The sequence below is a fragment of the Rhipicephalus sanguineus genome, chromosome 7 (genome assembly GCF_013339695.2).
Source record: "Rhipicephalus sanguineus isolate Rsan-2018 chromosome 7, BIME_Rsan_1.4, whole genome shotgun sequence".
NCBI lineage: Eukaryota > Metazoa > Arthropoda > Arachnida > Ixodida > Ixodidae > Rhipicephalus > Rhipicephalus sanguineus.
In genome coordinates this window covers 166,598,107-166,610,135 of record NC_051182.1, presented here as the reverse complement: position 1 = coordinate 166,610,135, position 12,029 = coordinate 166,598,107, and the positions used below count along the sequence as shown (strand labels likewise).

The 12,029-nt window shown below is 45.0% G+C and overlaps 1 protein-coding gene across 1 annotated transcript; it reads left to right on the top strand.

The window, feature by feature from the left end:
• Window positions 1–1,254: 1,254 nt before the first annotated feature.
• On the top strand, window positions 1,255–10,214 carry LOC119400500 (serine/threonine-protein kinase 19-like). The gene is given in 6 exon segments (XM_037667559.2): window positions 1,255–1,699; window positions 1,889–2,079; window positions 4,766–4,895; window positions 7,093–7,189; window positions 9,700–9,814; window positions 9,816–10,214. Coding segments are annotated over 6 exon segments (807 nt in total). The 5' UTR covers window positions 1,255–1,611; the 3' UTR covers window positions 10,002–10,214.
• Window positions 10,215–12,029: the final 1,815 nt, after the last annotated feature.

Genomic DNA, 12,029 nt, shown 5'->3' with positions numbered 1-12,029 from the left:
ATGGAAAAGAAGTGGTAAAAAGAAAAGAACTTCATTGTATCTATAACGGATTACCGAAACAAACCCTTCCGCTACTTACCAAAGGCCTTGGCCTTCGATACTCTGAAATAAAAAAAATAAGAAAAACAAAGTCTCGGAGGGCTAGTTTGGTTGTGGTTGGTTCATTCAAGATAGTGAGACTTCTTGAAACGGGAATGAAAGACTTAGTTTCCAATTCGTGGAAACCACTATTGGCAGCTAGACAAAAGCACATTGGATTCTTGTCGCCAAGCAAGAGCTTTTAAAAAAACATTTTTGATGGTTTAAACCAAGAGATGTGGTATTGTCCAAGGAGATTTAAAAACAAAAAATACTGGAGTGGAAGCTCTCGCAACTTCTCAGCAGCATTTGCCTGTGATTTACCTTTAAAAACATATCCTTTTTGAGTGATGCTCGATTACAGATGAAGTGTTCCTGTTGGACTAACGTAAAGGCTGGGTTAATTTAAAATAAAAGGTGGCTTCTCCCAACGAAAGTAATTTATCCGAATGAGTATTGGTAAATTGATCTCTAATAAAATTGGCCAAGAAGTATCTTAAGGAAACCAGTAACACAAATAGACGTGCTGAGCAGTGTCTGTTCGGAACTTTGAGATGAAATCGTAGAGACGCCATCCAACCTCCACCGGATCTAGTTCTAGTGTTTCGAAACGTTGGCAATGTTCGCAGTACGGAAAAGCATGGCCTTCAAGATTCGCAGTTGTTATTCGGATGTAACCGTCGCTGAAGTGCGAGTTATTCTGGTGCACCAGCGCGCAAGGGCACAAACGATGTGCCCGTATTTTTCTCCAAAATAGTTCATTCACGCGCTGGTCACGTCAAGACGCTTTGCCAAACGTCTTGCAAACAACCTGCAAGAAGCACTGCCCCTAGCCTCCGAGACCACAAAAAAAAAAAACGTTGGGAACATTGAAGCGATGATGATACCTTTAAAATGCCATTTACGTTTCTTGTTCTTTATATAAACAGCTAGAAATGCGACAGTTTATATTGAATAATGTGAACTATAAAAAATATTTCTTGCGAAATTTTAGAAGCGCAAGCCACCTTGAGTCGGAAATTTTTTTGTTGTAAAGTAGTAAAAACGCGCATGTGCCTTTCTTAGGAGAAGTTTAAACTCTTCATATATTTAGAGAATAACTTACAAAAAGGTATCTTCCTGTCTCCTCATTTTTCTCAAAAAAGTTTTTTTTGACATTTGTTCGAGACTGCGTCTGCGAGTTCGCCGTCGTCTGCACACAGCGCGGCCAGCGGCGTCATTTCTTTGCCTTTATTTTGCTTTCTTAGCTTGAGCTTGTATTATTTTCCCAAATTTACCGAATCTCTGTATTCTACGCCGCTTACGTTCCAGCTACGTTCTGAACCAAGAGCTACCTTTAAAATGAAGCCACATACACGTCAAATTTCGATAGGCCCGTAGGGTTACCCCCCGTTTTGTTTGTACTTTTATGTATGTGTGCTTTTGTGCCTCTTACGATGGAAATCGAATCTCCCTAAGGCATCACGTAAGCCGCCAGCCCCCACATAAGAGATCGGGGCACATTCGGGCATCGCGTAAACTGTTTGCGTGTTGATGAATCAGAAACGACTCATGCGGGCCAGGAAGAGACTCTGCTGCTCGACCGAACCGTATTCGTCGACTACAATCTCCAACTGCCAAGGTAAGGCACTACGACGCAGTTGTGTCCACTGGGTAGCTTCCCGGTTTTGAGATAGATGGCTGCTGTTGCTAACTGCGCGATTCGCGTGTCTTACCCGATTCTCACTTCGTTTTTATCCTTCGGCTTAGCGCTGTTGCCTCTCGATTGTGGCGAGATGATAGCCCTGATCGGGAAATTGTGCGATCGCAGATGCGGCCCTTCTGCTGAGGCTACACCTGGATTTGCGTAGCCAGCGCGTCGCCGGGGAGACCAAGTCGGCGCTGCAGATGTTGCGCTCCATATTCCCGTCGGACAAGTTCTTGGCCGGCTTTCCCGCTGTCGCTATGAGGCACCAGCTCTACGCCATGGTGCAGAGCAGAGTAGACGTTGACAAGGCCTTGGTAAGCCACCCCAGCCGGCATTGCTTTGTGCGACTATTGCCGTCATATCGAAGAAAGACGTTTCTGTTTACAGACACGGATGAACTGAGCCTTTTTGGGCATATTCGCTGTCACCAATGTTCCTTGCTGGAAACGTTTAGTGATTGCTGCATGGCCCTACAATTCTGGAGAATTTTGGCGTGCAGTTATATGTTCACGATGGGAAAAGAGCTACCAGAATGGAGACTTGGCGTGAACACAGGACAAAGTGCTACTAACAACTGAAGATTTTATTTTAGGAAGAAACATTCTTATTTAGCCAGAATGATTGTATACATCACAAAGCCAGACTAGTAGAGCTTTGTCCTGTGTTCTCGTCAAGTCTCCATTGTGGTGGTGCTTTTCCCATTATGAACTTATACCAACACATCCAAATGGCAGTTATATGTTGTTACTACCACGTTTGCGCATGTAGACCCTCCTTGTCTGTACCCTAGTCATAGATAGTGCAGCACTTTGCCCAGTTGCCTCTACAGCTATTCTGAGTATGTAACTCTGCGTGCAGTCTTTCTTCAGAGACGTCAGAGTTAAACCAAAACAGACATGCTCACAATTGGCTGGGCCTTTGCAGCGGGTCTTTATGTCTAGAATTTAGGTGCATATGCCATATCCTTTGCAAAAGCTCTTTAATATTTTGTGGCACCTTCATGCCTTTTTGTTCTCTTTAAATTTTTTGGCAAGTAAGGGCTTTGCAGAAAGGATGTGTTAGTCCAGAAACATCCATATGTGTTGAACTAAGCATCGCATTGAAATTTTATTTGCAAGAACACACAACAAATATATGCAAGAAACATTTCAGACCAATAGCCTAATGTTCCCAGTGGCTGGCCCAATACAGTGTACAACAAATTTGCCCAGTTCCTCATATATATATATATATACCGATAAATAGGTACAGTCACGCTCGATATGAGTTGCAACACGGGAGCGCATGGCCTGACGAGTCCAAAGACTGCCCATGGCTTCCACTAGCCCTTATTTCCATAACAAAACGCTGTTCTCGCACTCGGGGTTGATTCCAAATAATAAAGTATAATTTAGTTGCTGAAATGAAAACAAGTTGAAGCCATGCGCAATCTTTGAACTCATGAGGCCACGCGCTCCCGTGTTGCAAGTCATATTGAGCACGACTGCGTGTCCTCAAAAATAAAGGAGATGCAATATTTGCTCACTGACTTCAGAATTACTTTTTCTGCAGTGGCAGACATCTTTAGATGACTAGAGACATCAATTACCAAAGTAATTAGATAAAATAAATTAACATTTTAATTAGCAGAGACAGGCAGTCGGGTCAAGTGAGAGAATTTGAGTCATTCCTGCGTCCTTCCCCCCACTTTTTCTCTAAATCTTGAGTGCTGGGAGCTCACAGGTCTGGTGCAAGAGCACTGCGGTGTGGCAGTTCACCATAAAAGCCTTGTGCAGAGGCTAGCACTTTGGACATTGTCTCAGTATTCTGTCACTCCAGGCACCCGCCACTGTTAGCACAAGGCATCGCGCTGGTAAGCTTGAGAGTTTGATTCCTGGCCACAGCGGTTGCATTTCGATGGAAACGAAACGCAAAAGAATGCCCATGTACTTAGATTTATGTGCATGTCAAAGAACCCCAGTTGGTTGTTAGGATAAAAAGAATTCAGAAACAAAAAGAATATATATACATATATACAGTCCTGCATTTGGTAAGTTCAAAAGTTCTCATTTTAACTGAGCACACATACAATTGCAGTGCACACTTTCAATGTAGGTCACTCGGTGGTCATCACAAATATTAGTGTCTTCATAGAAACGTTGAAGTACTTTCATTGCTTTGCGATTTATCTGTGATGGCCATGGGCCTAGTATTTTCGCCAGTGAGAACGTTTGCTCCGAGTCCAGCAAGTGGAGTTCCTGTTTGAGCCGCTCTATGTGTCATTAGCTTGGAACAACCGAGTGGAAAGGGGTAGCCACAACAACCCCTTCATTTATATTTTATTTTAATAAAATAAAAAAAAAAAAGACCTAGGTGGTCAACATTAATCCAAAGTCCCCCGCTACAGCGTGCCTCATAATCATATCGTTATTTTGGCATGTAAAATCCTAGTTACAGTAAAAGCTCGTTAATTCAGATTGCACGGACTGGAAAAACTGTTCCAATTAACTGAATGCCGAACTACCAAAAGTATCAAGAAAACAATAAATGTCTGTTACATCAATGCACTTTCATTTTCTTTATGAATATGTAAATCCAGTAAATATATTGCATAACAGCAGTGTGAAAGTGGCTCAATTGAACCCCGTGTCTTAATCCGAAACGTGCTCTGAACCCATACCTTATTACATACCAACAACGCAATTGTGCATGGCGACCACGCCTTTCTGAAAGCCCGTGGCCATTTCAGCTGTCTGCGAATGCAGTTTTGATTCCTTTGCATCACACTTTTGTGGCGCTTCACAGTCGACGCGCTCCGAGCATCATCCGAATTAATCGGGTTGTGGCCAAATATGACCGAATTAATTATAGTTTGATGTCATTAAACAATGCATACGCTGGCCGGGACCAGAGAACACATCTGAATTATCCGATTTTCCTAATTAACAAGCTTTTACTGTATTATCATAGTCATGTCACTAGCAGGGCCACACATGACTCACTTGTGCAATGTGCCTGCAGACGGAGATGATGGACCGTCGCGAGGTACGAGTCTTCCAGCTGGGTCCAAACGAAACAGATGCGGCTGTGCTCTTCACAGAGGATTACCTCATTTACGTGCGGCAAAGGAGTGGACACAATCCAGCAGTAGGCAAGTAGCATTTATTGTATAATCTGTAACCTAATACATCAGTGCACATTCTTGTTAAAGCGGCCCTGTAACATTGTTCTACATTATCATATCACTCAGTCAGTTTTTATTGCTTGTGATGTATATAATGAAAGGTAATTTTTTATACAGGCAGGACTACAGGAGGGTTGTGGCAAGGGTCAGTTTTTTTTTTTTAACAGAAGCAGTTACCGATGAACTACAAGGAAATTGAAATATGAAAATTGCAATGGCTTTGTTGCAAATGTGTTCAACATGTTTTGTTTTTGTTTTTCATTATCCTGCTTACTTTTGTCATTGTAGATTATGGTGAACAGGTTGCTTTATAAATAATATAGCTGCCTCCTCGCGAACCTCCTGTCAAAAAAAATTGTTCGAACCCATCAAGTATAAACAGACGATCGCTTTCTCTTTCATCGACATGTCAGCGTATGTTCTGTGCACTCCTTTTCTTGCCCCTCGTCTTGTGATGCCCTGTTTCATTAAAATTGAGATGAAATTGTCGGGAGCATCCTGAAAGTTAGGGTGGCAGGGGCTGATATGCCGTTAGAAAGTAAGGTTGCCATGCATCATGGCTTCAAGGATTTTGACCTATTGGCTGCTACTGGTTCAGACACAAGCGACACTGGCACAGTGACAGCACCTTGTGTGTTGCCACAGTACCTAGATGACGTGGCACATGTCCTCTCTGATGGTTCGATGTCATGATGTTTATTATAAAATCAGCCTATACCTATCGCGCACACTTGCTACTACGAGCTGCATAGTCAATGATGACTTCTCCGAGGAAAGAGCAAGCAATTTTTGGCTGTTTTGAATGTAAAATTCGAATTCCCTGCTGCATGTAAAGCAATATTTGGTTCACGTGTTCACAGGAGCCTTGACTACAGGTTTGCAGTGCTTTTTCACTATGTTCAAAAAGTATTGTCGGCAGCCTTTGAGCCTTTCTGTCAGCTTACGACGCTGGTTTCAATATCAGATTTCTCTATTGAAACCAGCGTTTCTGGGCTTCCTTATCAGTGGAATCATGTCACGACCTGATGTGTTATGCACACTTATTAGTGGAAACATGTCGCAACCTGATGTGTGTGGGATCTGATCGTGTGTTCTTATTATCGCCGGCTCTCAGAGCACACGGAAGACAGCAGACGTGGTTGGTTCAACGAACACTTTCTCGTTTATTAAACATTTCTTTACATACGGCGAGCTCGCCGGCCGAATCCTATTACAAACTAGTTACTCGCTAAAACTTATATAATGACAATGAATATCCGGATAACATAAGACACACTCAAGACAACATAACACATAAAATACACCATAACATAAGACAGCATACGACAAGCAATAACCGCGAATGCGGCGTCGCGAGGACGCACGACTCACCACTACGAGGGGCCCCGAGGGAAACGAGCCGCGGTATCGTCCCCCTGCGGGACCCACCGCGGGAGCCGCCGTCCACGCCAGCCGCCAAATCCCAAGCGGCTTCCTTTTTCCCGCCCGGCGGCCGCGGCGGCCTCGCTCTCTTCTCTCCGGTGGCGTGGCCGTCACTCACGCGCAAACCCCAACGCTCGCGAGCCCAGCGCCACTGCCCCCGACGGCCTATCCGCGAGGCGCGCGTGCGCCATGAGGCGCAGACAACTTTACAGGGGCTGATAGCACCCCCACATGTGTTATGCACTCTTCAATGTTGGTGCCACCAACTGTGCACTTTAGGACGTCAATCCACAGTGCTTGCTCATTGGTGCAAGCTTGTGTGAATATGCCTTGGGTGTAGAAATGCCGCTGCCTTCTAAAGTTGTATCTGACCGTAGACAGATCTAATTTTAGCGAACACATGAATCGCTTGGCCATCATTGTAGGTAAATGTGTGATCACTGGAGCACCAACCCCTATCGCATGTTCAAGGCTATGTGATACCTGTTTATTTGTGCATTTTGTTGTACAATTGTGTTTGCAGGAGAAGTCCAGTTGCACAGTCGAACTCATCAAACAGAATATGCTAATTGAGTGCAGAGAAAAATTTTGTTCTGTTTTAGCGATGTTCAAGCCTGGAGAAAAGAATGTGCATGTTTTTGAACAGAAAATGTCGTAGTGTTGCATTATCTTGTACAGGAGCTGATAAGTAGCAGTTTTGTTTCAAGTTACTAAAGGCCCACTCTGCCTGTCTTATCAACAGAAAAGTTCCTGGAAAAGGTTGTTATGCAGTCCCAAAATGTCAGCTACAGCCACACTTGCTTGGCTACGGAGTACAGCCTATGTGATACTGAAATCAGGTGAGCCTACGTTCTTTCTCTGCTACCAGCAGATTTTTTCAATCAATGAATTCAAACACAGCTTTTGTTTAATTAATTATTTTCTTGAGCCAACTGGCACCACTTTTGCCAAATAATCATACAGGTTTGTAGGTAAAGATTTCCTCAAGCATTCAGCGTAGAATCTTGTTTTTAGCAGCGAAGATGTTTAGCAAATCGTTCCTTGTCCGGCGAACCAAAAAACTTTCATCATAAACGGGTATGTGCCACAGAAATTGGGTAAATCCCACTACTCGCCACTGGTCCACTAAAGATGAAGAAGGCAACAGTTAGCCCAACAAATGGCTGTGAAACGACGGCAGGGAGCCAAACACCTCGTATAATATATAATAATATAATAATAATAGTCTGGGGTTTTACGTCCCAAAACCACGATATGATTATGAGAGACGCCGTAGTGGAGGGCTCCGGAAATTTCGACCATCTGGTGTTCTTTAACGTGCACCTAAATCTAAGTACACGGGCCTCTACCATTTCGCCTCCATCGAAATGCGACCGCCGCGGCCGGGATCGAACCTGCGACCTTCGGGTCAGCAGCCGAGCAACCTCGAGTACATACAACGAGAGAATACTAAGAAACTGGAAAGGCAACGGCAGCGGCGAAAAGACCCCGAAACGATGGAGGGCTTTGCCAATGACGATGTGCCCGTAGATCTATGAGAGGTGCGAACGCTTGGTTTCAGCGAGAGTTCCTGTCTTTGTAGTTTAGACATCCGTGTCGCGTCTGTGGCTGTCTGTGGTTTAACTCGAGCCTCTCTGCGCTGAGAATCAACGTACTAGAAACAACCTAGTATCACGTAGCTAAGGCCTAGCAACGACCTAGAAGCAACCTAGAAACAACCAGATTAGTCTTCAGAATCGCCCAGTTTCACTGTTTCAAGCCTTGCACGGTTTAGTGCAAGCTTCGCCAATTTTTTTTTTTCTTTCTCTGTGTTTTGCAATTTTATGTTTACAATGCATTTGGTGGTAGACGACCATCCGCACCTCTAGGCACAAAGCTCTGTGTGTGCACGGGGCACTTCTGAGCTGGGTTCCGCTTACATTGTTTGCACATCCAACACAGCTAAAGGCGCAAAAGTATTGCACAAAAACTTTGGATGTGCAGTAGAACGCCTCTAAACTGTTTTTTACAGGACTGCAAAAAAAAAAAAAAGAAGAAGAAGAAAATGCAGTAGCCGGAAAACGTAACGTGCAAACACGTGGTCAAAATCAGGAAAAAGTGCTGCTAAATAATAAAACAGATGCACTGCACACAGCTTTACCTCAGGTCAGGGGCGTAGGCAGAAAGAAATTTTTTTCGGGGGGGGGGGGGGGGGGGGGGCACCTTTTTGATCTGAAGTGGAGGCTAGGCAGGCAGATGGGGAGGAGAGTAATATTGTGCATTGTATGCCATGGCAAAAAAAAATTTTGAGGGGGAGCACGGGCCCGGTGTGCCCCACCTTGGCTACGCCACTGCCTCAGGTAGAGACATGATGTACGTTCTGTCTCGCAAGGTCATTCATCGTTGAAATTAAAAGGTAGCGAAAAAAAAAAGGACATGTTCACATGGAAGGGTACGGGGACAAGCGCAAACTCGCAGTGTTTATGCATGGGCATAATCAGTGGTTCCACCCATGAGTAAACAATATAAACACTGTGAGTTTGCGCTTATCCCCGTACCCTTCCTTGTGGAATGTGTCCTTTCTTTTTGCGCAACCTTTACATTTCGAATATGTTAAACATACTAGGCCAGGAACAAGTTCTACTAGAGTCAGTCATCTCATCGTAATGACCTTTAGCCGGTGGGACGCAAATGACGTTGCTCAACATGATCCACTGCGGAGAGGCATCACAGATGCGCTCGCTCAGAGCCTTGCCACTGCGGTACTACATGACTAGGCGAAGATTTGATGGCTATTTCTTCAGCGCTTGATCTCTCAGTCTAGCCGCACAGGTGGCCCAGCCGGTGCACAGTCTGTGTGTGCGCTTCTGCGCAAGTGACAGGCTGAATCCAATCATCCATAGATATAGCTGTGAAATCTCAAGTTAAGGGAGGCCAGATCAGCATGTTATAGAGAAGCCAAAGTTGTCACCATTGCTAACTACTTCACAGACCATAAGACCGTTTTCGTCGGCGTTCGAGAAACACAAAGAGACTCTTCCTCAAATCTGCATTGAAGCCGAACTTTAATAAAATACTGTGTGTATAGTCCTTGTGAAACCAAGCCACACATACCTTTTGGACGTGGTAACCAGATTTACAAGAGATAAACCTGCGCCAATTTTTTTCCCTTTCATAACCTTTCGCTACCTTACGGGGTTCCGCTGGACAGACTTGCAATATTCAGTGGTGTTCTTGGTAGTACTAATGCAAAGAAATCATTTTTCTCCTTAGTGTTCCTTTAACAGCACTCTCACATTTTGTGAAATGCCCTTTGGCTGTGTGCTTTCAGCCCGTTATATTTAACTTTCGGTGTGTCCTTGCTTTGCAGTGAACTGGAGCACTTGGGACTGCTTGTGCCACGTGGGATAGGCAACGACGGGTACCACTGGTGGCTCGGTGTTCCCGGCACAGCCTGCTTCCTGTGGACGCTCGTCCGTGGTCGCTGCCGCCCTCCTCCAGACACTCCGAAGGTCAAAGCACCAAGAGCTGTCACGTGCCGAGTTGGAGAGTCGGCGACTACCCCGCGGGACCAAGCTGGGCATTGGGTATTTCGTCTACGATGCCATAGGGGCCAACCTTGTGACTTGCGTGAAGACAACGTCCGGAGATGTGCTCAGGTTGAGAGAGTGAGGGGAAGAGGACATGTACATAGTCTGACTGTGAGTGTTTGTGCGTGGAATGCGCGTTATGGACCAACGGGCAACGGTGAAAATCTGTGTGGAACACCACTGTGTCGAAATCTATGGATCCCGGTCTCCTTTGTGCCAGAGGACAGTATGAAGTCATCTAGGAATATAATTCTGCCATAAAGAAAGCCCTTTCATTCGGGCACTGAGCTGTTCAGTCTTTTTTTTTTTCGTGAACACCAACATTTATTAAAGCTATTCCAACTCCGAGCGCCTCTGGGCATTGAGACGTAGAAAAAAGGTAGAATCTCTTGAAAGTTTTCTGACTGATGCATAAGAATGAGTTTCTAGGAAACTGTGACTGTGGCCTTCCCTGGAACCTGGTTGTGTGGCAGCATCGGCAAGGCATGTTTCAAGTTTTCGCCATCGCCTGAGACCCCATGGAAGACGCATCTCACAACCACTAAAACACGTGTTTGGCATTAAGTTTTTGCAACAGTGTGCCTGCATCAAAATAGGGGTTGATCAGAAAATGAGAACACGGTACCCTGCTTATAAGAGACACGGCATATAAGGGACAAGAACTGCTCCCAGTGCGTCTCTCATAAAGGGATTCATCTGTATTTCAACAAATCCTTCATAAAAATCAAGTGTTCTCTTTTCGCATTTCTTCCGTTCCACTGGTACAAAACACTCGCATTGTTCAGATACATTTGCGCTTAGCAAGCACAGTAGGTAAGACGTTTGCCTTTGGTGCAATGGGCCTCAAGCTCGAAACCCAACACCGCGAAGAAAGCTAGATTTTCTTTTTTGCACTGATTAGTCTTACATGACAGAGGGATGGACAGAGAGGCAGTTTTCTGGTCAAGTCAGCGTAGAAATGCTTATGCACTTTAGAAATTAAACCCCTAGCTGGTGCTCATTTACTGAGCTCGGCCCGCCAGCGATCGCCTACATACGGCCAACATATAGCCGTGGTTATTCAGTGATCCTGCATATGACAATCTGATGTCATGAGGAAAGATGAGAAAATATATCGAAACAACATGCGCGGCAAGCACTTTAGTTGTAGTCCTACGGCGACGACCGCGCGAGCGACGCCTATGGCGACTGCCGCACTAGCGCCCTTACGGAGGACGTCAGGTGAATATCGAAACTTACTTTAAGGTGTGCTTTCTGTTCATGCTATAAACAGCACAACTACGCGGTAAAATGGCAAAGCTTACCTGAATGTCCTCAGTATACGAATGTGTGTGATAATGATCGCACTTTCTTTAATGAAGCAAACCTCTCCATACCTCATTTCTTGGTGTTTCTCATTTAGTGTGACTGCTTTAATTGTCAGTTCACGTGTATTTCAATAGGAACCTTCTAAGCTAAGCTTTCCCCCGATGTGTTTGCTTCCCCGCAATACATGGAGAGCAGCAGTCGAAAAAGTTGAGGCTTTTATCACCCATCGCTCAACTTTTGCCTGACGTCACACTAAACATTGTGTTCTGTATGAGCAGCTACAACGCACGACCGGCAGTCAAAACGGCGCTGAAAGAGCCAGCAACGGCGACACCTACCATCTCCACTAGTCGCAACAGCAAGTTGGCTTCCCCCCCAATACAGACCGCGGGAAAATATTTAGGGCCGTTTCTGACAGCTGTGGAATGATAAATACGCATAGTGAGCCCATCGCGCAAGCCGTGACGTCAGACAAAAGTTGAGCCTTATCAAGGGTGATAAGCACCTAAACTTTTTCGACTGCTTTTCGACATCTATCGCGGTGAAGCAAACGCATCAGGGCAACCTTTAGCTCGGAAGGCTTGAGCTTATAAGCAGAGAAGGTCGATCGTTGCAAGGTGTGACGTCAGACAAAAGTTGAGCCTTATCAAGGGTGATAAGGGCCTCAACTTTTTCGACTGCTTTTCGACATCTATCGCGGTGAAGCAAACGCATCGGGGCAACCTTTAGCTCGGAAGGCTTGAGCTTATAAGCAGAGAAGGTCGATCGTTGCAAGGTGTGACGTCAGACAAAAGTTGAGCCT